At 45.2% G+C, this 25,467-nt stretch overlaps 1 protein-coding gene across 1 annotated transcript; it reads left to right on the top strand.

The window, feature by feature from the left end:
* Positions 1 to 2,336: 2,336 nt before the first annotated feature.
* Positions 2,337 to 25,074, top strand: LOC144612143 (histone-lysine N-methyltransferase PRDM9-like). Its single transcript, XM_078431703.1, has 7 exons — positions 2,337 to 2,372; positions 2,783 to 2,882; positions 3,098 to 3,217; positions 8,981 to 9,252; positions 10,174 to 10,241; positions 21,682 to 21,872; positions 24,335 to 25,074. The coding sequence occupies exons 2-7, from the start codon at positions 2,786 to 2,788 to the stop codon at positions 25,072 to 25,074; spliced, it is 1,488 nt and encodes a 495-aa protein (XP_078287829.1). The 5' UTR covers positions 2,337 to 2,372; positions 2,783 to 2,785.
* Positions 25,075 to 25,467: the final 393 nt, after the last annotated feature.

The following is a 25,467-nucleotide window of genomic DNA, read 5'->3' as shown; positions in this document are numbered from 1 at the left end:
TGTAAGACTTCTATAACAACATGTCCCAAACCTGCAGCCTCTACATCATAAAGGTTGAGGGCAATGGGTGCTTGGGAGCACCACAACCTCCACATTCTGCACCATGTCACACAAGGGGCAATTTGCAAAGAACAAGAAATGCCAGCTCTGCCTGTGATGCCCTCATTCTTTCAATCAATAAACAAATGTCTGAAAGATAATGTTTAGAATTAAATGTTGCGGAATCTGTTCCTGCCCTCATTTTTATGTGCACACACACTTTTTTAGTTAGTTTTTGAGATACAGTGCGGAAACAGGCCCTTTCGGCCCACTGGGTCCGTGCCGACCAGCGATCCCCACATTAACACTATCCTATACACTTCTAGGAACAATTTCTTTTTACATTTACCAAGCCAGTTAACCTACATACCTGGACATCTTTGGAGTGTGGGAGGAAACTGAAGATCTTGGAGAAAACCCACGCAGGTCAAGGGGAGAACGTACAAATTCCGTACAGACACCACCTGTAGTCAGGATCGAACCCGAGTCTCCGGCGCTGCATTCGATGTAAGGCAGCAACTTAACCGCTGTGCCCACTGGTCATTGGAAAATTTGAAAGGTCCCAAGGGAGAAACTCCTGCCTGATATATTAATGCCTTGCAAATTTATTGACTTTGCAAGGCATTAATATATCAGGCAGGAGTTAATAATAATATATCAGGCAGGTTACGTGTGCCAAACCGTAAGATTTGTCTTATGACTTTTGATGAAATGAGTACACCCAGCAGACTTGTGATTAGTCCCAGATTATTGGCAGCAGGATATGTACAGTTTTGCTTTTAATGACTATTTCCTCCAGGAGAGGTTCCTTACCAACATTCAAAAATTCCATCAGTGATTTCATATCATATCATATCATATATCATATCATATCATATCATATATCTACAGCCGGAAACAGGCCTTTTTGGCCCTCCAAGTCCGTGCCGCCCAGTGATCCCCGTACATTAACACTATCCTACACCCACTAGGGACAATTTTTACATTTACCCAGCCAATTAACCTACATACCTGTACGTCTTTGGAGTGTGGGAGGAAACCGAAGATCTCGGAGAAAACCCACGCAGGTCACGGGGAGAACGTACAAACTCCTTACAGTACAGCACCCGTAGTCAGGATCGAACCAGAGTCTCCGGCGCTGCATTCGCTGTAAAGCAGCAACTCTACCGCTGCGCTACCGTGCCGCCCAATTTCAATTTCAATTTCAATTTCAATTTCAAATTGAACTAACTTTACAATCAATACCAAAGCTTTATGTCATTTAGAAGATGGTGACCATGGATGGCAGAAACCCATAGACATTGGGGCACAGTTATGCTTTTTGATGTTGCAACTTGTCACAGTCCTGAAATCAGAAATTGGGCAAAGGTCAATGTTCCCATTAATGAAGAGGTGGGTTGCCCTAGTTGTTCATTATTCAATCCATTTACTCAACCATGGCACAAAGTGTCACTGTGAGTACAGGCAGCTAGAATAAGCCATTACTTTAAACCTGGAGGAATGGAAAGAAGAATTCTGATCGATTTCACTTACCACATGGACGAGTGGTCCTTGCGATTTATGACCTGGAAATATACACATTCTCATCCGTCATATTCTTCATGCTGGTTGATTTTTCTTTAACTGAAAAATAATTGTAAGGTTCGTTGCTGTCTTTGTCAAATAGACGTGACAATTGAATAATAGCATGAATACTCTGGAGGAAATAATGATAACATTGCAAAGTGATATTTCCACAGATATTTGCAGTTAAGTTCAGTGAAGATAAATACTTGAGGTTGGCCATAACAGATGATGAGCATTTTTATTTTTCACAGGATTGGATGTACCAAAGCCAGAATTCATGACAAATCGGAGGAGAAGGCGTCAAACCCAAGTCTACGAATCTAGCGAATCAGATGAGGATTGGACACCTAAACTTCTGACAAAAAATGCAAAACGTAATTTAAATCTGTTTGAAATATTAAATGCAGTTTTTCAACTATAATTGATTCTAATCAATTGGGCCATTAGCCTATGGAATCTGGTGCAAGGGTGATTTTATTCTTATCTTTGGAGTGGTAGGATACTCGTTAAAATGGAAATGTTTTTCCCAATGTGTTATTTATGAAGTGTAAATTTACTTTTCCTAATTTTTACTTTTGTGATATGTTGCTTCCATTTTTAACTCAAAAACATTAGATATATCCAGAATTGCCAAACTATTGAGATACAGTCTGTGCTTTTCCAAAGCAGCACTGATGTGGCACTTTTTTTCCGAAGGAGTCAAAATCTTTAGGCCTCCTTTTAAGAATGAAAATGGCAAGAATACGAAAAGAAAGCCCGTCGTAAAGGTAAGAACAGAAATTATTCCCAGGATAAAGGACAAGTGAGAATTAACAGAGTGGCTCTACATTGGCATTTTATTTTCTACAAGATAGAAATTACTGCTTTTTAGACAAATCTTCGTCACTGCTGTTGGAGTCAGGTGCTAACATTCGCAAATAAGTTTTTATTGTTGAAAGAGGAACAATTGTTCCCACATTTTCCCATATTTGCTGACAATATCATACTTCCTTTTAGAGTAGAGTACGAAAGACGAGAGTTCACTGAAATATTGCACACAAGGCAGTTACTGCTTTTATTAGTAGCTTAGTTGAGTATCCCAGTTAATAATGCGATGGAAGAAATAATCGAGAAGAAGTAGAGCCAATCTATTTGTGTCCTTATGAATCACAGTTTGCACCAAAATGTCTCATTACAGGTCATGTCATATACAGGGGAGGGCAAAAGAGATTTGGGAGGAGCCACTGAGGAAACGAAGGAAGGCACAGTGTTGGTGAAAAGAATCAAAAGAGCAACAGGTAATTCTGTTTGTAAAAGTAAAACTCAAAATGAGTAACTCCTGTGCATTCCAGTAAATGATGGAGATGATATAATGACCATCTGACTACCACCATGTAAATTCAATTCATAGAACATGTTGCATATTATGTAACTAACTTCTATATTTTACAGTTCAACCACTTACCTGACTTGAAACAATGTAATTAGGTTATTTTTGGCTTTCTATTTTCAGTTTTGGGATCTACAAGCGAGGAACCGACCAAACAGACAGGCAAAATAATTTATAATTTACGAAATAAAGAGAGGATCATCTATACGGAAGAACAGGAGCTCCATGATGACGATTACCTGTGTATGTCCAAAGGAACCAATTTATTTCTTCAAAGCAACCATATTTCATTAGGAGCATTGAAGTGATGGCATGGTGCATTGGTAGCCAGTGCAATGGTGGAACAATGCGGGCTTTGGTTCAAGAGCACAAAATTGTGTTCACTCATGAAGAAATTTTTTATTTTAACATTAATCACTGGTACTTTCCGTACCATTTGATGTTAACTTCTGGAATTTTGTCAGACATTGGAATCTGACATTGATTCCCCGGTAAACTGACAGTGACTGTTTAAAGAAAGTGTGGTTCATGTCCAATTTATGTAGGCACATTCCTGGTAACTGTGGGCATCATAAAGGATGTGAATGTAAGAGTATTGCTTTGTGTATTATTAATATAGGGCTATGTGCAGTATGACCAACTGACGTTACCAAAAATATTAATCAAACTGTTGTGATACATTGTGGGAAGAGCAATGAATTGTTAATCTTTCTTTATCTTCTTGTCTTTTAACTTTCCTTGCAAAATGGCGGCGCTGCCCTAGCAGCTGCGGCTCACCTGCGGTCCATTTGTCTTTGTGTTTTTGTTGTTTTTTTTTGTCTTAATTGTAGTTGTGATGTCGTGTTTTTGTGTTTGTGTACTATGTGTGTATGTGGGGGGGAGGGGGGGAACTGTAACATTGTAAATATGTATCCCTTCCGAACGGAGACCCGACCTTTGTGTTCTGGGCCGTGTCTCCATTCCTGCTGCGGCCTACCATCGGCCCAACTCCTGGAGCTGTCGGCCTCCAGGGCTCTGGTTCGCAGAGCCCGCGGATCGGACTTACCATCACCGGAGCCGGCCGTCTTCGGAGGCTGCGGGAGCAGCTGCGACTCGCCTTAGGCTCGGGCTGCGTGGATGCCGACATCGGGAGCTCCAGCAGCGGCAGCGGGTTCGCCCGCCCCGGGTCGCGGGGCTTGGGTCGAGGACATTTCACCGTCCGGCTCGGCCTAAGATATGCCGCGGGATATTTCTCTGCTGGGCGGGGGCTTCAATGTCGGGAGCCACGACCGCCCCGACGTGCAGCAACAGCGGCAGCGTGTTCGCCCGCCCCGGATCGGACTTATCATCGGTGGAGCCGGCCGTCTTCGGAGGCTGCGGGAGCGGCTGCGGGAGCGGCTGCGACTCGCCTTAGGCTCGGCCCGCTGCGGACCGTCCGGCGCGGCCTGCAACCACAACAACCTGACTGCGGGCGAGGACGGCAGGAGAAGGGAAAGACATTGTGGCCTTCCATCACAGTGAGGAGAGGACTGGAGGAGACTCACTGTGATGGATGTTTCTTTGATGGATGTTTCTTTTTTTGTGTGTTTTTGGGGTTGGGTAATTTTAATGCCTATTTAATGCTTTTATTGTTGGACTGTGTTTTGGGGGTTTTTGGGGTTGTGTAATTTGAATGCCTATTTAATGCTTTTATTGTTGGACTGTGGGTGACCGAATTTCGTCCAATATTGGATGACAAATAAAGCTATCTATCTATCTATGTCATTTTGTGGGTATCTATGTCATTTTGTGAGTTATTTTGCCATCTACCTTCTTGTCAGCAATAATCGTGGAAACATTGCAGGTGCCTTGTTCTAAGATATTATCTTTGACTAATCCTTGCCTTTAAATAGTTACAATTTGCCAACTGTCATAACTTTCCATCTAATTTCCTAATCTAAGCAATCTGACCTTAATATATCAGTAAATGGCTTAATATAATTCTCTATGTTCTGTTTTCACTTCATCACTCATAAGATCAATGTATGTTCCTGTTATTTAAACAAGGAGTCCCAAATGATTCTTTATTGCAAAGCTACCAGTTAATTCTGTCATGTTGCACAAGATATCCAGCATCATCTGTGGAAAGAGAAACACAACTAATGTTTGAGGAGGAAGACCCTTTGTTGGAACTTCAATGTGAGATGCTAACACTGTTTTTATTTCCATAATTCTTCTCTGACTTGCTGGGATTACCAGCATTTGTCTTGGATAGAACATTTCCAGACTCATTTCAGTTTCAAATTCATTTTCCCACGAATTCAGCATTTTTTCCCTTTCTATATGAAGATTGAATTTGACAACACAAATATTTGATTTCCCTTTTGTGAAATGCTCTCTTTCTTTGACATTTTTGATTAACCTTCTCTCTTATTCCACCACATCATTCCCTGAGCCAAATCTGTTCATCACAGTTGCACTCATGTAAAATTATATTAGTCCGGCCAACTCAATTTTGTCTTGCATTTGGTAAAGTTCAGTTTAGATACAAACCATGCAATTACTTTTCTACATTGTATACTTTATTAAATCTCTTTTCTTTTTGCATAGTTATAGCGTGCAAGTTGCATCAGGAGTTAAAATTGGCAAGTAATAAAGGTACAGTAGCCTGGATATAGGGTGCAAGTTGCATCAGGAGTTAATATTGGCATGTAACAAAGGTAATGCTAGGGTGGTTAAAGAGATTTCAATGTGCAGGCAGACTGGGAAAATCAGTATGATACAGGACCCCAAGAAAGGGAGTTTGTAGATTGCCTCCAAGATGGATTTTTTGAACAGCTTGTATTGGAGCCTACCAGGAAGAAGGCAATTCTGGATTTCGTGTTGTCCATTGAACCAGATTTAATAAGGGAACTCAAGGTAAAGGAACCGCTTGGAGGTAGTGACTGTAATATAATTAGTTTTAATATGCAATTTGAGCGGGAGAAGGTTAAATCAGAAGTGTCAGTGTTACAGTTGACCAAAGGGGACTATGAAGGCATGAGAGAAGAGCTGGCCAAGGTGAAATAGAAAGGGATCCTAGCAGGAATGACGGTGGAACAGCAATGGCAGGAATTTCTGGGCATAATCCAGAGGATGCAGGATCATTTCATTCCAAAGGCGAAGATAGATTCTAAGGGGAGTAGGAGGCAACCGTAGCTGACAAAGGAAGTTAGAGATGGAATAAAACGAAAAGAAAAGATGTATAAGATAGCAAAGAGTAGCGGGAAGCCAGAGGAGTGGGCAACTTTCAAAGGACAACAGAAGACGACAAAAAGGGCAATACGGGCTGAAAAGATGAGGTAGGAAGCGAAGCTGGCCAAGAATATAAAGAAGGATAGTAAAAGCTTCTTTAGGTATGTTAAGGGAAAAAGATTAGTAAAGACAAATGTGGGTCCCTTGAAGGCAGAAACGGGTGAAATGATTATGGGTAACAAGGAAATGGCGGAACTGTCTTCACTAATGGACCTGTCTTCACTAATGAAGGCACTAACAATCTTCCAGATGCACAAGTGGACAGAGTATCAAGGGAGTCGGAGGAACTAAAAGAAATTTGCATTAGGCGAGAAATAGGATTGGGTAAACTGATGGGACTGAAGGCTGATAAATCCCCAGGGCCTGATGGTCTGCATCCCAGGGTACTCAAGGAGGTGGCTCTAGAAATCGTGGACGCATTAGTGATTATTTTCCAATGTTCAATATATTCAGGATCAGTTCCTGTGGATTGGAGGGTAGCTAATGTTATCCCACTTTTCAAGAAAGGAGCGAGAGAGGAAACGGGGAATTATAGACCAGTTAGCCTGGTGGTGGGGAAGATGCTGGAGTCAATTATTAAATAGGTAATAACGGCACATCTGGATAGTGGTAAAACGATTGGTCCAAGTCAGCATGGATTTATGAAGGGGAAATCCTGCTTGACTAATCATCTGGAATTTTTTGAGGACATGACAAGTAAAATGGATGAAGGAGAGCAAGTGGATGTAGTGTTTCTAGACTTTCAGAAAGCCGTTGTTTGATTAGGTACCACACGGGAGGTTGGTGAGCAAAATTAAATCACATGGTAGGGTATGGACATGGATAGAGAATTGGTTGGCAGACAGGAAGCAAAAGTACGAATAAACGGGTCCTTTTCAGAATGGCAGGCAGTGGAGAGTGGAGTGCCGCAAGGCTCAGTGCTGGGGCCGCAACTATTTACGATATAAGTGATTTGGATGATGGAAGTAGAAGTAACACTAGCACGTTTGAGGATGACACAAAGCTGGGTGGCAGTGGGAACTGTGAGGATAATGTTAGGAGGTTGCTAGGTGAATTGGACAGGTTGAGTGAGTGGGCAGGTGCATGGCAGATGCAGTATAATGTAGATAACTGTGAGGTTATCCACTTTGGCGGCAAAAATAAGGAAGCAGATTATTATATCAATGGTGTCAGATTAGGTAAAGGGGAAGTGCAACGAGACCTTGGTATCCTTGTACACCAGTCACTGAAAGTAAGCGTGCAGGTACAGCAGGCTGTGAAGAAAGCCTTCATAACAACAGGATTTGAGTATAAGAGTAAAGAGGTCTTTATGCAGTTGTATAAGGCCCTGGTGAGACCACATTTGGAGTATTGTGTGCCGTTTTTGTCTCCTAATGTGAGGTAGGACGACCTTGCTATTTAGGCAGTGCAGTGTAGATTCACGAGGTTAATCCCTGGGATGAAGGGACTGTCATATGAGGAAAGATTGGAAAGACTATGGTTATATTCACTGGAGTTTAGAATGATGAGAGGGGATCTTATAGAGACATAAAATTATAAAGGGACTGGACAAGGCAGATGCAGGAAAAATATTCCCAATGTTGGGGGAGTCCAGAACCAGGGGACACATTCTAAGAATAAAGGGGAGGCCATTTAAAACTGAGGTGAGAAGTAACTTTTTCACCCAGAATTGTGAATTTGTAGAATTCTCTGCCACAGCAGGCAATGGAGGCCAATTCACTGAATGAATTTAAGAGTTCGGTAGAGCTCTTGGAGCTAGTGGAATCCAGAGATATGGGGAGAAGGCAGGTACAGGTTACTGATTGTGGATGATCAGCCATGAGCACTGTGAAGGGCCAAATGGCTCGAAGGGCCAAATGGCCTCCTCCTGCACCTATTTTAGATGTTTCTATGATGTTGGGGGAGTCCAAAACCAGGGACCACAGTTTAAGAATAAGGGGTAGGCCATTTAGAACCGAGATGAGGAAAAACATTTTCACCCAGAGAGTTGTGAATTTGTGTAATTCTCTGCCTCAGAAGGCAGTGGAGGCCAATTCACTGGCTGCATTCAAAAGAGAGTTAGATAGAGCTCTTGGGGCTAGCGGAATCGAGGGATATGGGGAGAAGGCAGGAACAGGGAACTGATTGTGGATGATTAGCCATGATCACATCGAATGGTGGTGCTGGCTTGAAGGGCCGAATGGCTTACTCCTGCACCTATGTCAATGGTCTTAATTCATCTGCCTTGTTACAAATGCTTCATAAGTTCACATAATAGACTGTTACTTTTATCCTTCAAAACACTTTTCTTGGAGTTGACTCCATGCACTACAGCACTGTTACCGTTAAACATACTCTGTATTACATCATGCTTGGTATTACTAAATGCAAAATTATATTCCATGGTCATGATTTTTCTCTTGATGTTTATAAATATCCATACAGTTCAACACGGCAGCCATTTTGAATTAAATAGCGGCATCTTACCCCGAAGATATTCATGGTGACCGACAAACATCACGAAGGGATTCTTCACAAATCGGCCACTATTAATCTTTCACATTTTCAATGCTTCCTCAGAAGAGTAATTTTGGAAAGAGTGATTTTTCCAAGATCTTCTGCACAACATCTACATCATGGTCGTATTATATTCTGAAATACTTTTAATAAGATAACATCTTTTGTGGATCAACAAGCATTTTCAGTACCAAGTGCAGCCATTTTCAATAACGCCAACACCCTGATCATTTCTTAATTTTATATTTTCCGTTATAGTTTGTGAAGCCTGTGAGACATTTTTTATTGAAGAATGCCCTGTGCATGGCCCACCAATCTTCATGAAGGACACTGTCATTGATTGCAATCGCACCGATAGAGCTCATTTAACTCTACCAGAGGGCCTCAGCATTGCCACGTCCAAAATTCGTAAAGCCGGTCTTGGTGTCTGGAATGAAGGGAAGGTTATTCCCAGGGGCATTCATTTTGGACCCTATGAAGGAGAAGTTTCAAATGAAGAAGAAGCTGCTATCAGTGGTTATTCATGGGCGGTAAGTGGTTCCAATAGTTCATCATGGAAAATGCTCAGCAGGTTTGATAACATTTGTTGAAGAAAGATCATCATCCTGAAATGTGAGCTGTGTTTTATCCTCCACGAATGCTGCCTGCCTTGCTGGGTATCCTGAATTCTCTGTTTTTATTACAATTTTTTTGTAGCTGAATTATTTTATATTCTAATCAAAGTCATCAAGTTTCTTACCAATAAAGAAACAGTTTTAAGCTAACTGAAAATAATTTCTGTAACTTAGATTCTTAATTACATGTTTCCATTTTAATTTGGTTGTCAATGTGATTAGAGACTGAAGGGTCTGTGCTCTTTGTCTTTCTCTTCTGTTCCAGTGATTCCCACTTCACTGCTCAGACTGGCATCCCTCTCCCTCACCCAATCTCTGAGCTGACTCAGTGCCCCATCTCCTTCCTGCTCTGCTGCCCCTGAGGAGGCGCTGTGAACTGCTTGCGTGCTACTGTATGTTTCATTTTTTTCATTTTTTTTTTCCTTAGTACCTAATCAGATGTACAGCATTTTGGTCAACGTGGGTTGTTTTTAAATGTGCTATACAAATAAAATTGACTTGACTTGACTTTCACCCTGATGTCCGACCTCCTTGTTTGAGAATACATTGAATGTTTCTGACTAATCAGAAATCATTAGCACAGTGACATTACCAAAATTAAAGAAACTATTACAACCCGACAAAGCTCCTTAAAATTGTGCAAAATGTTTATTATATTCTTGGGGTTTCTTTGCCATGTGATTTAATTCGCAGGGATTTTCGAGTGCTCTGATATAAAAGTGTAATCAAGTAAAATAGGTGAAGTGGTAGTTAGTTGAAGGGAACTGGGAACTGTAAGCTTCACGTTTGTTTTCTTTATCAATGTGTGTTTTTTTTAACCAAATATCTCTTTTATAGATCTGTAAGGCAAACAATGACACTGAATACATTGATGCACAGGATGAATCTAAATCGAACTGGATGAGGTAAGGAAAGACTAATGCTTATCATAATAATAAGCAATAACTGGGTTATTTAAGAAAGGAGACACAAGAGACTGCAGATGCTGGATTCTTGGAGTAAAAGCAAAGTGTGAGAGGAATTCAGTGGGTCAGGCAGCATCTGTGCAGGGAATCGACAGACAACGTTTCGGGTGGGGCTTTTTTCAGACTGATGGAGTACAAGGGAATAAAGCTGGAAACGAGAGGTGGGGTGGGACAAAGGTGGGCAAGTGAGGGGAAAGAAACATAGAAAATAGGTGCAGGAGGAGGCCATTTGGCCCTTTGAGCCGGCACCGCCATGCACTGTGATCATGGCTGATCATCCACAATCAGTAACCTGTGCCTGCCTTCTCCCCATATCCCTTGATTCCACTAGCCCCAAGAGCTCTATCTGACTCTTTTAAATCCATCCAGTGAATTGGCCTCCACTGCCTTCTGTGTCGGAGAATTCCACAAATTCACAACTCTCAGGGTGAAAATGCTTCTTCTCACCTCAGTTTTAAATGGCCTCTCCTTTATTCTTAGATTGTAGTTCCTGGTTCTGGACATCCCCAACATTGGGAACATTTTTCCTGTATCTAACTTGTACAGTCCTTTTATAATTTTATACGTCTCTATAAGATCCCCTCTCATCTTTCTAAACTCCAGTGAATACAGGTCCAATCTTTCCAATCTTTCCTCATATGACAGTCCCACCATCCCAGGGATTAACCTGGTGAATCTACGCTGCGCTGCCTCAATAGCAAGGACGACCTTCCTCAAATTAGGAGACCAAAACTGCACATAATACTCCAGTGTGGTTTTACCAGGGCCCTATACAACTGCAGAAGGACCTCTTTGCTCCTATACTTAAATCTTCTCGTTATGAAGACCAACATGCCATTGGCTTTCTTCACTGCTTGCTGTACCTGCACACTTACTTTCAGTGCCTGGTGTACAAAGACACCCAGGTCTCGCTGCACTTCCCCTTTACCTAATCTGACACCATTGAGATAATAATCTGCCGCCTTGTTTTTGCCACCAAAGTGGATAACCTCATGCTTTGTGTCATCTGTAAACTTGCTAGTGTTACTTGTAATTCCATCATCCAAACCATTAATTTATATGGTGAATAGTTGCGGCCCCAACACTGAGCCTTGCGGCACTCCACTCGCAACTGCCTGCCATTCCGAAAAGGACCCGTTTATTCCTACTCTTTGCTTCCTGTCTGCCTTCCAATTCTCTATCCATGTCAGTACCCTACCCCCAATACTGTGTGCTCTAATTTTGCTCACCAACCTCCCGTGTGGGACCTTATCAAAAGCTTTCTGAAAGTCTACGTACACTACATCCACTGGCTCTCCTTCATCCATTTTACTTGTCACATCAAAGAATTCCAGAAGATTAGTCAAGCAAGATTTCCCCTTCATAAATCCATGCTGACTTGGACTTATCCTTTTACTGCCATTATTGTCAAATGTGCCATTATTGCCTCTTTAATAATTGACTCAAGCATTTTCCCCACCACCGATGTCAGGCTAACTGGTCTACAATTCCCCGTTTTCTCTCCCGCTCCTTTCTTGAAAAGTGAGATAACATTAGCGACCCTCCAATCCACAGGAACTGATCGTGAATCTATTGAACATTGGAAAATGATCACCAATACGTCCACGATTTCTCGAGCCGCCTCCTTGAATACCCTGGGTTGCAGACCATCATGCCCTGGGGATTTATCAATAGACAATAGACAATAGGTGCAGGAGTAGGCCATTCAGCCCTTCGAGCCAGCACCGCCATTCAATGCGATCATGGCTGATCACTATCAATCAGTACCCCGTTCCTGCCTTCTCCCCATACCCCCTCACTCCGCTATCCTTAAGAGCTCTATCCAGCTCTCTCTTGAAAGCATCCAACGAACTGGCCTCCACTGCCTTCTGAGGCAGAGAATTCCACACCTTCACCACCCTCTGACTGAAAAAGTTCTTCCTCATCTCCGTTCTAAATGGCCTACCCCTTATTCTCAAACTGTGGCCCCTTGTTCTGGACTCCCCCAACATTGGGAACATGTTATCTGCCTCTAATGTGTCCAATCCCCTAATTATCTTATATGTTTCAATAAGATCCCCCCTCATCCTTCTAAATTCCAGTGTATACAAGCCCAATCGCTCCAGCCTTTCAACATACGACAGTCCCGCCATTCCGGGAATTAATCTAGTGAACCTACGCTGCACGCCCTCCATAGCAAGAATATCCTTCCTCAAATTTGGAGACCAAAACTGCACACAGTACTCCAGGTGCGGTCTCACCAGGGCCCGGTACAACTGTAGAAGGACCTCTTTGCTCCTATACTCAACTCCTCTTGTTACGAAGGCCAACATTCCATTGGCTTTCTTCACTGCCTGCTGAACCTGCATGCTTCCTTTCATTGACTGATGCACTAGGACACCCAGATCTCGTTGAACTCCCCCTCCTCCTAACTTGACACCATTCAGATAATAATCTGCCTTTCTATTCTTACTTCCAAAGTGAATAACCTCACACTTATCTACATTAAACTGCATCTGCCATGTATCCGCCCACTCACACAACCTGTCCAGGTCACCCTGCAGCCTTATTGCATCTTCCTCACAATTCACACTACCCCCCAACTTAGTATCATCTGCAAATTTGCTAATGGTACTTTTAATCCCTCCGTCTAAGTCATTAATGTATATCGTAAATAGCTGGGGTCCCAGCACCGAACCTTGCGGTACCCCACTGGTCACTACCTGCCATTCCGAAAGGGACCCATTTATCCCCACTCTTTGCTTTCTGTCTGTTAACCAATTTTCTATCCATGTCAGTACCCTACCCCCAATACCATGTGCCCTAATTTTGCCCACTAATCTCCTATGTGGGACCTTGTCGAAGGCTTTCTGAAAGTCGAGGTACACCACATCCACTGACTCTCCCTTGTCAATTTTCCTAGTTACATCCTCAAAAAATTCCAGTAGATTTGTCAAGCATGATTTCCCCTTCGTAAATCCATGCTGACTCGGAACGATCCCGTTACTGCTATCCAAATGCTCAGCAATTTCGTCTTTTATAATTGACTCCAGCATTTTCCCCACCACTGATGTCAGACTAACTGGTCTATAATTACCCGTTTTCTCTCTCCCTCCTTTCTTAAAAAGTGGGATAACATTTGCTATCCTCCAATCCACAGGAACTGATCCTGAATCTATAGAACATTGAAAAATGATCTCCAATGCTTCCACTATTTCTAGAGCCACCTCCTTAAGTACTCTGGGATGCAGACCATCAGGCCCTGGGGATTTATCAGCCTTCAGTCCCATCAGTCTACCCAAAACCATTTCCTGCCTAATGTGGATTTCCTTCAGTTCCTCCATCACCCTAGGTTCTCCAGCCCCTAGAACATTTGGGAGATTGTGTGTATCTTCCTCAGTGAAGACAGATCCAAAGTAACGGTTTAACTCGTCTGCCATTTCTTTGTTCCCCATAATAAATTCCCCTGCTTCTGTCTTCAAGGGACCCACATTTGCCTTGACTATTTTTTTCCTCTTCACGTACCTAAAAAAACTTTTGCTATCCTCCTTTATATTATTGGCTAGTTTACCCTCGTACCTCATCTTTTCTCCTCGTATTGCCTTTTTAGTTAACTTTTGTTGCTCTTTAAAAGAGTCCCAATCCTCTGTCTTCCCACTCTTCTTTGCTATGTTATACTTCCTCTCCTTAATTTTTATGCTGTCCCTGACTTCCCTTGTCAGCCACAGGTGTCTCTTACTCCCCTTAGAGTCTTTCCACCTCTTTGGAATAAATTGATCCTGCAACCTCTGCATTATTCCCAGGAATACCTGCCATTGCTGTTCTACCGTCTTCCCTGCTAGGGCCTCCTTCCAATCAATTTTGGCCAGCTCCCGCCTCATGCCTCTGTAATCCCCTTTGCTATACTGTAATACCGACACTTCCGATTTTCCCTTCTGCCTTTCCATTTGCAGAGTAAAACTTATCATGTTGTGATCACTGCCTCCTAATGGCTCTTTTACCTCTAGTCCCCTTATCAGATCAGGATCATTACACAACACTAAATCCAGAATTGCCTTCTCCCTGGTAGGCTCCAGTACAAGCTGTTCTAAGAATCCATCTCGAAGGCACTCTACAAACTCTCTTTCCTGGGGTCCATTTCCAACCTGATTTTCCCAGTCTACCTGCATGTTGAAATCTCCCATAACCACCGTAGCATTACATTTTTGACACGCCAATTTTATCTCCTGATTTAACTTGCACCCTAAGTCGAGGCTACTGTTTGGGGGCCTATAGATAACTCCCATTAGGGTCTTTTTACCCTTACAATTTCTCATTTCTATCCATACTGATTCAACATCTCCTGATTCTATGTCACCCCTTGCAAGGGAATGAATATCATTCCTTACCATCAGAGCAACCCCACCCCCTCTGCCCACCTGTCTGTCTTTTCTATACGTTGTGTACCCCTGAATATTCAGTTCCCAGCCCTGGTCCTCTTGTAGCCATGTCTCAGTGATCCCTACAACATCATACTTGCCCATGACTAACTGAGCCTCAAGCTCATCCACTTTATTTTTTATACTACGCGCATTTAAGTACAACACTTTAACTTCTGTATTTACCTCCCCTCTCACATCGTTCACAATTGGCCCTGCCCTTAATTTCTTTTCCGCTCTAGAACTTCTGTTCCCATTCTTCCGAAAGTCTTTTGCAATATCTCCTGTATTCCCTTTTACCTCATCTTCATATTCACAATTTGTTAACCCCTCCCCCCCACTACTTAGTTTAAAGCCACAGGTGTCACACTAGCAAACCTGCCTGCCAGAATGTTTGTCCCCCTGCTGTTAAGATGCAACCCGTCCCTTTTGTACAAGTCACCCCTAGCCCAGAAGAGATCCCAGTGGTCCAGAAATCTAAATCCCTGCTCTCTGCACCAGTCCCTCAGCCATAAATTCATACCCTCTATCTCTCTGTTCCTGGCCTCACCAGCACGAGGTACCGGTAGCAGTCCAGAGATAACTACCTTCGACGTCCTACTTCTCAGCGTTTTTCCCAACTCTCTAAACTCCCGCTGTAGCACCTCCTTCCTCTTCCGCCCGACGTCATTCGTGCCCACGTGCACAACGACTTCAGGTTGATCGCCTTCCCTCGCTAGGATTTTCTGAAGCCGGTCTGTGATGTGTTGAACCCTGGCACCAGGGAGGCAACAGACCATCCTCAAGTCCCTCCTGCTGCCACAGAATCTTCTATCCGTCCCTCGGACTATGGAGTCACCGACCACTACGGCTCTTCCAGACTTCGGTCTCCCCTGTCGTGTATCCTTGCCAACAGGTCCGCCACTCGGACTGGAAACGTCTTCTGCCCCGACAGTTCCCAAGAGGGTATACCTATTTGCAATAGGCACAGCCACCGGGGTCTCCTGTAGTCCACGTCCACTCCTCCCTGAAACAGTCTCCCACCTTCGCTCGACCTGGACCCTTGGCGTGACAGCCTCACAATAGGTCCTGTCGAGGAAACTCTCGCATTCCCGGATGGCCCTGAGGTCATCCAACTGCCTCTCCAACTCCACCACACGTCCCTTCAGGAGCTGCACCTGGACACAGTTCTTGCAGGTGTAGCTCCCAGAAGCTCCCGCGACGTCCCTGTCTTCCCACATCCTGCAGGAAACACACCGCACCAACTTTTCCGCCATCACCTTGTGCCTATAACCAGCTCTGGCTTAAAACAATGGTATCCTCCTCACCTCAGCCTCCTCGCCGAAGACTCGCAGCCAAAGACTCGCAGCCAAAGACTCGCAGCCAAAGACTCGCAGCCAAAGACTCGCAGCCAAAGACTCGCAGCCAAAGACTCGCAGCCAAAGACTCGCAGCCAAAGACTCGCAGCCAAAGACTCGCAGCCAAAGACTCGCAGCCAAAGACTCGCAGCCAAAGACTCGCAGCCAAAGACTCGCAGCCAAAGACTCGCAGCCAAAGACTCGCAGCCAAAGACTCGCAGCCAAAGACTCGCAGCCAAAGACTCGCAGCCAAAGACTCGCAGCCAAAGACTCGCAGCCAAAGACTCGCAGCCAAAGACTCGCAGCCAAAGACTCGCAGCCAAAGACTCGCAGCCAAAGACTCGCAGCCAAAGACTCGCAGCCAAAGACTCGCAGCCAAAGACTCGCAGCCAAAGACTCGCAGCCAAAGACTCGCAGCCAAAGACTCGCAGCCAAAGACTCGCAGCCAAAGACTCGCAGCCAAAGACTCGCAGCCAAAGACTCGCAGCCAAAGACTCGCAGCCAAAGACTCGCAGCCAAAGACTCGCAGCCAAAGACTCGCAGCCAAAGACTCGCAGCCAAAGACTCGCAGCCAAAGACTCGCAGCCAAAGACTCGCAGCCAAAGACTCGCAGCCAAAGACTCGCAGCCAAAGACTCGCAGCCAAAGACTCGCAGCCAAAGACTCGCAGCCAAAGACTCGCAGCCAAAGACTCGCAGCCAAAGACTCGCAGCCAAAGACTCGCAGCCAAAGACTCGCAGCCAAAGACTCGCAGCCAAAGACTCGCAGCCAAAGACTCGCAGCCAAAGACTCGCAGCCAAAGACTCGCAGCCAAAGACTCGCAGCCAAAGACTCGCAGCCAAAGACTCGCAGCCAAAGACTCGCAGCCAAAGACTCGCAGCCAAAGACTCGCAGCCAAAGACTCGCAGCCAAAGACTCGCAGCCAAAGACTCGCAGCCAAAGACTCGCAGCCAAAGACTCGCAGCCAAAGACTCGCAGCCAAAGACTCGCAGCCAAAGACTCGCAGCCAAAGACTCGCAGCCAAAGACTCGCAGCCAAAGACTCGCAGCCAAAGACTCGCAGCCAAAGACTCGCAGCCAAAGACTCGCAGCCAAAGACTCGCAGCCAAAGACTCGCAGCCAAAGACTCGCAGCCAAAGACTCGCAGCCAAAGACTCGCAGCCAAAGACTCGCAGCCAAAGACTCGCAGCCAAAGACTCGCAGCCAAAGACTCGCAGCCAAAGACTCGCAGCCAAAGACTCGCAGCCAAAGACTCGCAGCCAAAGACTCGCAGCCAAAGACTCGCAGCCAAAGACTCGCAGCCAAAGACTCGCAGCCAAAGACTCGCAGCCAAAGACTCGCAGCCAAAGACTCGCAGCCAAAGACTCGCAGCCAAAGACTCGCAGCCAAAGACTCGCAGCCAAAGACTCGCAGCCAAAGACTCGCAGCCAAAGACTCGCAGCCAAAGACTCGCAGCCAAAGACTCGCAGCCAAAGACTCGCAGCCAAAGACTCGCAGCCAAAGACTCGCAGCCAAAGACTCGCAGCCAAAGACTCGCAGCCAAAGACTCGCAGCCAAAGACTCGCAGCCAAAGACTCGCAGCCAAAGACTCGCAGCCAAAGACTCGCAGCCAAAGACTCGCAGCCAAAGACTCGCAGCCAAAGACTCGCAGCCAAAGACTCGCAGCCAAAGACTCGCACTTTTCTCACTGGGCACTTCCCTCACTGGGCTGCACCTGAACAGGGCTGCACCCTTTTGTAAGCCTTGCTTATATCACCAATTTAAATTGCCTGATTGTCCAATTTACCTGACTTCTCACTTAAACTGCCTGTTGAACTGTGATTAGCACTTACTTTACTGCTCAGCCAACGGGCGTCCTTGCTCTGCTCCCGGACTTTTCAAATTGACTACTACTTCCTTTTGGCGCTCTTTTTAAACTGCCTGTTCAACTGTGATTAGCACTTACTTTACTGCTCAGCCAACGGGCGTCCTTGCTCTGCTCCCGGACTTTTCAAATTGACTACTACTTCCTTTTGGCGCTCTTTTTAAACTGCCTGTTCAACTGTGATTAGCACTTACTTTACTGCTCAGCCAACGGGCGTCCTTGCTCTGCTCCCGGACTTTTCAAATTGACTACTACTTCCTTTTGGCGCTCTTTTTAAACTGCCTGTTGAACTGTGATTAGCACTTACTTTACTGCTCAGCCAACGGGCGTCCTTGCTCTGCTCCCGGACTTTTCAAATTGACTACTACTTCCTTTTGGCGCTCTTTTTAAACTGCCTGTTCAACTGTGATTAGCACTTACTTTACTGCTCAGCCAACGGGCGTCCTTGCTCTGCTCCCGGACTTTTCAAATTGACTACTACTTCCTTTTGGCGCTCTTTTTAAACTGCCTGTTGAACTGTGATTAGCACTTACTTTACTGCTCAGCCAACGGGCGTCCTTGCTCTGCTCCCGGACTTTTCAAATTGACTACTACTTCCTTTTGGCGCTCTTTTTAAACTGCCTGTTCAACTGTGATTAGCACTTACTTTACTGCTCAGCCAACGGGCGTCCTTGCTCTGCTCCCGGACTTTTCAACCTTCAGTCCCATCAGTCTACGCAATACTATTTCTCGCCTAATGCAAATTTCTTTCAATTCCTCTGTCTCCCTAGATCCTCTGTCCTCTAGTACATGTGGGAGATTGTTTACGTCTTCCTTAGTGAAGACAGATCCGAAGTACCTGTTCAACTCTTCCACCATTTCCTTGTTACCCACAATAATTTCACCCGTTTCTGCCTTCAACGGACCCACATTTGTCCCAACTAATCTCTTTCTCTTAACATACTGAAAGAAGCTTTTACTGGCCTTCTTTATATTCCTGGCCAGCTTCCCCTCGTACTTCATCTTTTCAGCCCGTATTGCCCTTTTTGTTACCTTCTGTTATCCTTTGAAAGTTCCCCAAACCTTTGGCTTACTCCCCTTAGAATCTTTCTTCTTCTTTGGAAAGAAATGATCCTGCATCTTCTGGATTATGCCCAGAAATTCCTGCCATTGCTGTTCCACCGACATTCCTGCTAGGATCCTTTTCCATTCGACCTTGGCCAGCTCCTCTATCATGCCTTCATAGTCCCCTTTGTTCAACTGCAACACTGAAATTTCTGATTTAACCTTCTCCCTCTCAAATTGCAGATTAAAACTATTCATATTATGGTCACTACCTCCAAGCGGTTCCTTTTCCTCGAGTTCCCTTATTAAATCTGGTTTGTTGGACAACACTGAATCCAGAATTGCCATCTCTCTGGTAGGCTGGAGTACAAACTGCTCTAAGAATCCATCTCGAAGGCACACTGCAAACTCCCTTTCTTGGGGTCCAGAACCAACCTGATTTTCCCTGTCTCCCTGTGAACTGTGAGGAAGGTGCAATGAGGTTGCAGGGTGACTTGGACAGGTTGTGTGAGTGGGTGGATGCATGGCAGATGTAGTTTAATGTGGATAAGTGTGAGGTTATCCACGTTGGTGGTAAGAATAGGAAGGCAGAGTATTATCTGAATGGTGTCAAGTTAGGAAAAGGGGACGTACAACGAGATCTGGGTGTCCTAGTGCATCAGTCACTGAAAGGAAGCATGCAGGTACAGCAGGCAGTGAAGAAAGCCAATGGAATGTTGGCCTTCATAACAAGAGGAGTTGAGTATAGGAGCAAAGAGGTCCTTCTGCAGTTGTACAGGGCCCTAGTGCGACCGCACCTGGAGTACTGTGTGCAGTTTTGGTCTCCAAATTTGAGGAAGGATATTATTGGTATTTAATTGCTAGGTTAATTCCCGGAATGGCGGGACTGTCGTATGTTGAAAGACTGGATCGACTAGGCTTGTATACACTGGAATTTAGAAGGATGAGAGGAGGTCTTATCGAAACGTATAAGATTATTAAGGGGTTGGACACGTTAGAGGCAGGAAACATGTTCCCAATGTTGGGGGAGTCCAGAACAAGGGGCCACAGTTTAAGAATAAGGGGTAGGCCATTTAGAACTGAGATGAGGAAAAAAAAAAATCAGTCAGAGTTGTAAATCTGTGGAATTCTCTGCCTCAGAAGGCAGTGGCGGCCAATGCTCTGAATGCATTCAAGAGAGAGCTAGATAGAGCTCTTAAGGATAGCAGAGTCAGGGGGTATGGGGAGAAGGCAGGAACGGGCAGGAACGGGGTACTGATTGAGAATAATCAGAATGGGGTACTGATTGAGAATAATCAGCCATGATCACATTGAATGGCGGTGCTGGCTCAAAGGGCCGAATGGCCTCATCCTGCACCTATTGTCTATTGTCTGCCTGCATATTGAAATCTCCCATAACCACAAACCTTTGTTACATGCCAGTTTTAACACCTGCTGCAACTTAAACCCTATATCTACGCTATTGTTTGGGGGTCTGTAGATAACTCCCATTAGTGTCTTCTTACCTTTACAATTCCTCAACTCTATCCACAGTGACTCTATATCGTCAGACCCTATGTCATCTCTCACAAAGGACTCAATTTCATCCCTTCCCAACAGAGCTACCCCACCTCCTCTGCCCACCTGCCTGTCCTTTCTATAGGACGTATAACCCTGAATATTCAGTTCCCAGTCGCGATCCTACTGCAGCCATGTCTCTGTAATCCCCACAATGTCATATCTACCAATCTCTAACTGAGCCTCAAGCTCATCCTCTTTACTTCTTATACTTTGCACATTCATATATAACACTTTTAATCCATTACTCATCTCACCTTTCACATCGATTCCTATTACACTTGGCCATTCTCTCCTATCCTTTCGTGAGCTTTCTGTCCCGTTAATTCTGGGGTCTTAACTTTTCCTATACTCTCTTTCCCTTCAACTCCATCTTTGTTTATCCCATTTGACATCCCCCCTCCCCCCACTATTTAGTTTAAAAGAGGGGATGAATGGGAAATACATGAGTCGGGGAAGGAAAATGGTCCATTTTACTCATTAATCCAGAAAGAATCAGCATTCTGTCTGGGCGATGCTTTCCTTGCCTAAACCAGCCTTTCTCCTTGAATCACTCCATGACCCACAACTCTTATCTCAAGCCTCGTGCTCTTGGAATGTCACCTGATGCTGCAAAACTTTGCATCAAATATTCAGCCTGTCATGTCTTGACCTGTGACTGGGGCACTGATGCCACAGTTTAAAATCAGGTCTTGATGTTAAAATCTGGGGTATCTCCGTGAATCAATATTCCAAGAGAAGAATAACTCAATTCACGCCACGCTGCATCACAGCTGCTCTGTCTTTGCCTCCCTGTAAATAACACAGCCAGGGTCAACAGTGTTTAATTGTTCCACAATAAAATTCTAACTTCCTGCAGCTTAACAAGTCTGTTAACGCAATAACATGCAGATAAATAGAAAGTAATCAATACAATACCAACAACAGTAATACCAGGTAGACATAAAAACAGAAAAGACTGGAAATACTGCGTAGGTCAGGCCGCATCTGTGGGAAGGGAAACAAAGTTCAAGTTTCCTTCAGCAGTGTGCTGAGAAAGGGTGTACAATATTTCAGGTTGAATTTGGGCCATGGCTGGGGACATCTCCCATTCAACAGACTTTGCTGATATACTTTACGTTCTGTGTTCACTTATAATTTTAAGTGACTGTTGTACCTTCTATCTGTGCTTGTTGTGTTGCAGATTTGTGAACTGTGCCAGAAAGGAGGAGGAACAGAACCTTGTTGCCTTCCAGCACCGGGGCAACATTTACTACAGGACCTGCAAGCCGGTTCCTCCTCTCTGCGAGTTGTTGGTCTGGTACGGTGATGACTATGCCAAGGAGCTGGGAATCACATGGACCACAATGTGGATGTCAAACCAAGACCCAAAACGTGAGGATTCTGCACAAATCGGGGAACTGCAGGCAACTTTAATTGTGTGGGAAGGAACTGCAGATGCTGCAGATAGACATAAAATGCTGGATTTACTCAGCGGTACAGGCAGCATCTCGTGAGAGAAGGGATGGGTGATGTTTTGGGTCGAGACCCTTCCGACTAGTTAGGGAAGAGGGAAACGAGAGATATTAAACAACGATGTGGAGAGATAAAGAACAATGAATGAAAGATATGCAAAAAAGTAAAAATAATAAAGGAAACCTACCATTTCTGGACTATCTCCGACATCTCCCTACCGTTTCTGGACCTCACCATCTCCATCACAGGAGACAGACTAGTGACTGACTCGCACAGCTATCTGGACTACACTTCATCCCACCCTGTCTCCTGCAAAAAGCCTATCCCCTACTCCCAATTCCTCCGTCTACGCTGCATCTGCGCCTGGGATGAGGTGTTTCACACTAGGACATCAGAGATGTCCCACCCCATCAGCCAGAGTATCCAACAAATCATCCTCCAACATTTCCGTCACCTCCAACGGGACCCCACTACTGGCCACATCTTCCCATCCCCTCCCCTTTCTGCGTTCCACAGAGACCGTTCCCTCCGTAACTCCCATGTCCACTCGTCCCTTCCTACCCAAACCACCCCATCCCCAGGCATTTTCCCCTGCAACCGCAGGAGATGCAACACCTATCCCTTTACCTCCCCCCTCAACTCCATCCAAGGACCGAAACAGTCTTTCCAGGTGAGACAGAGGTTCACCTGCACTTCCTCCAACCTCATCCATTGCATCCGCTGCTCTAAATGTCAATTTCTTTACATTGGCGAAACCGAACGCAGGATCGGCGATCGTTTCATTCAACACCTTCACTCAGTCCGCCTTAACCAACCTGATCTCCCGATGGCTGAGCACTTCAACTTCCACTTCCAGTATGACCTTTCTGTCATCATCATCATATCATATATATACAGCGCGGAAACAGGCCTTTTCGGCCCACCAAGCCCGCGCCGCCCAGCGATCCCCGTACATTAACACTATCCTACACCCATTAGGGACAATTTTTTACATTTACCCAGCCAATTAACCTACATACCTGTACGTCTTTGGAGTGTGGGAGGAAACCGAAGATCTCGGAGAAAACCCATGCAGGTCAAGGGGAGAACGTACAAACTCCTTACAGTGCAGCACCCGTAGTCAGGATCGAACCTGAGTCTCCGGCGCTGCATTCGCTGTAAAGCAGCAACTCTACCGCTGCGCTACCGTGCCGCCCTGTCATGGGCCTCCTCCAGTGCCATAGTGAGGCCCACCGGAAATTAGAGGAACAGGACCTCATATTTAGCGGGACTCTGTCTCTGTTACGAATAGGGAGAGGGGGAGGAAGGCAGAGCTGTGGGGTACCGAGGAAACAGCAGTGAGGCCTCATCTCTGATGGGAGAGGGGAACCTCCATTCCCTAAAGAATCAGGACATGTCAGATGTCCTGGTAGGGAACCCCTCATCTTGATGTGGCGTAGACGAAGGAATTAGGAGTAGGGGATGGAGTCTTTGCAGGAAGCAGGGTGGGAAGAAGTGTAGACAAGGTAGTTGTGGACTGTCAGTGGGTTTGTAATAGATGTCAGCCTGTGATGGAGACTGAGATCAAGAAAGGCGAGGGTGGTGTCAAAGATGGTCCAAGTGAATTTGAGTGCAGGATGGAAATTGGTGGTGAAGTTAATGAAGTCCATGAGTTCTGGATGGGTGCAGGAGGTAGTACCGATGCACTTGTCAATGTGACGGAGATAGAGGTCAGGGATAGGGCCAGTGTACGCCTGGAACAGGGATTGTTCAACACAATCAAACTTTAACTAATTTACTGTAAAATAATTACGGATGTTTAAAGTGGCACGTCAGAAACTGTGATCAAAAACAAAGCAGCAGTTGTAGTAAGGATGAGAAATTTGCAGAATAGTGAAGTGCAGAGAATTGTGCTGAATGATGTCGCAGGTGTCAGCACAAAAACTTCGTGGATGCACTGATTTTATTCAAAACATCCTTGGAGCAACTCACGCTGAATCACTGAGCATTTACAAAGATGCAGTCAGCCCCTTTGCCCTGCTGTCGTCCTCAGCAACTCCCAGCTCATGATGTTATTTGACATCTGCACTTTGCTTTTCACTTGCCCATTTTAACAAACCAGTTATCACACTGGGTTAGAAGAATTCTTAAAAACTTACTGACGTGTACCTTGTTCCTTGGGGGATATCAAAGACAGAATCCATCCCCCTCGAGTCTTTATCAGAATCATCTGGTGATTGATAAATCCCTCCTCCCCACAATCTTTCACTAGTCACGCCTGTAAATTATTTCAATTAACATCTCCGAGCAGCTCCATTAACACTGAAGCATTTACTAATCTGTCTTCCAAATCAGAGCGTGGATTTTTTGCTGAATGTGATCATTTCTGTTTCCTTCTCCAGCGGTAGACGGCGTAACCCAAGGAGACTGTCATCCCTGCCCTCACTGCACTATAGCATTCACCACGGCGGAGTACCTTACAAGACACTTAAGAAGGCATCCTGAAGCCTCCATACCAACGCCAGCTGGTCAACCTTCTACTCCCAGAGTGGACACAGATCCACAAAGTAAACGTGAGCAGAGTCCGTTGACACCATCTGACGGAAGGAGGGCAATAGGGAAGTCAGGTGATATTCCAGGACGAATAACGGAGAGACGGCATGAATGTGCTGAATGTGGGAAGTGTTTCACGCGGGCAGGGAACCTCCACCAACACCAGCGGACCCACACCGGAGAGAGGCCGTACACATGTTCTGTCTGTGGGAAGGGCTTTGCACACTCAGGGACTCTCCACCGACACCAGCGGACCCACACCGGAGAGAGGCCGTACACATGTTCTGTCTGTGGGAAGGGCTTTACACTGGCAGGGAACCTCCACCGACACCAGCGGACCCACACCGGAGAGAGGCCGTACACATGTTCAGACTGTGGGAAGGGCTTTGCATACTCAAGGGACCTCCGGAAACACCAGCGGACCCACACCGGAGAGAGGCCGTACACATGTTCTGTCTGTGGGAAGAGCTTTTTTAATCTCTCTCAGCAGAAAGCTCACACCTGCCGTGAAACGTGCCCCGTGTGTGGGAATGTTTTTAAGGACACAGCAGCTTTCACTGTTCACCTGAGAGCCTGTGTGGAACAGTAAAAGTTCACCAATTATCAGTGTTATCATTTCCTTTATATTATTTTATTTTATATTATTTCAATTATTACCCGAAATGTGTTTTTATTTGTATTATTCGGCGTTGTATTTAAAATATTTCTGTGTGAGGCGATTGACCAGCACCCGCGTTGTCCCGGCTAAATCTGTTCATGTTATTCTCATGTTATTAAAGTAATTGTGTTGTGAATCAATGTGATTGTATTTTTAATGGCGGTTGCACCAACTACCTGAGAGCTCCGTGCATCATGTTCCCTGTTGTTGCTGATGGGAAGTGCAGCGGCTCAGTGGACGCACGGCGCTGGTCACTGTGTAATCCCCTCCTGCCTCATCATCAAACCTTCCCAGCGCTCGGCGCTCCACCCCTGCCGCTGCAGC

The sequence above is a fragment of the Rhinoraja longicauda genome, chromosome 43, assembly GCF_053455715.1.
Source record: "Rhinoraja longicauda isolate Sanriku21f chromosome 43, sRhiLon1.1, whole genome shotgun sequence".
NCBI lineage: Eukaryota > Metazoa > Chordata > Chondrichthyes > Rajiformes > Arhynchobatidae > Rhinoraja > Rhinoraja longicauda.
Note: the sequence above shows the minus strand (reverse complement) of the source record. Positions and strands in the feature narration are given on the sequence as shown.

Coding starts and splice junctions, on each gene's coding strand:
- LOC144612143 (XM_078431703.1), top strand. CDS start 2,786: ATGTCATATACAGGGGAGGGCAAAAGAGATTTGGGAGGAGCCACTGAG. Junction 2,883..3,097: donor AAGAATCAAAAGAGCAACAG/GTAATTCTGTTT, acceptor TTCTATTTTCAG/TTTTGGGATCTACAAGCGAG. Junction 10,242..21,681: donor TCTAAATCGAACTGGATGAG/GTAAGGAAAGAC, acceptor GTTGTGTTGCAG/ATTTGTGAACTGTGCCAGAA.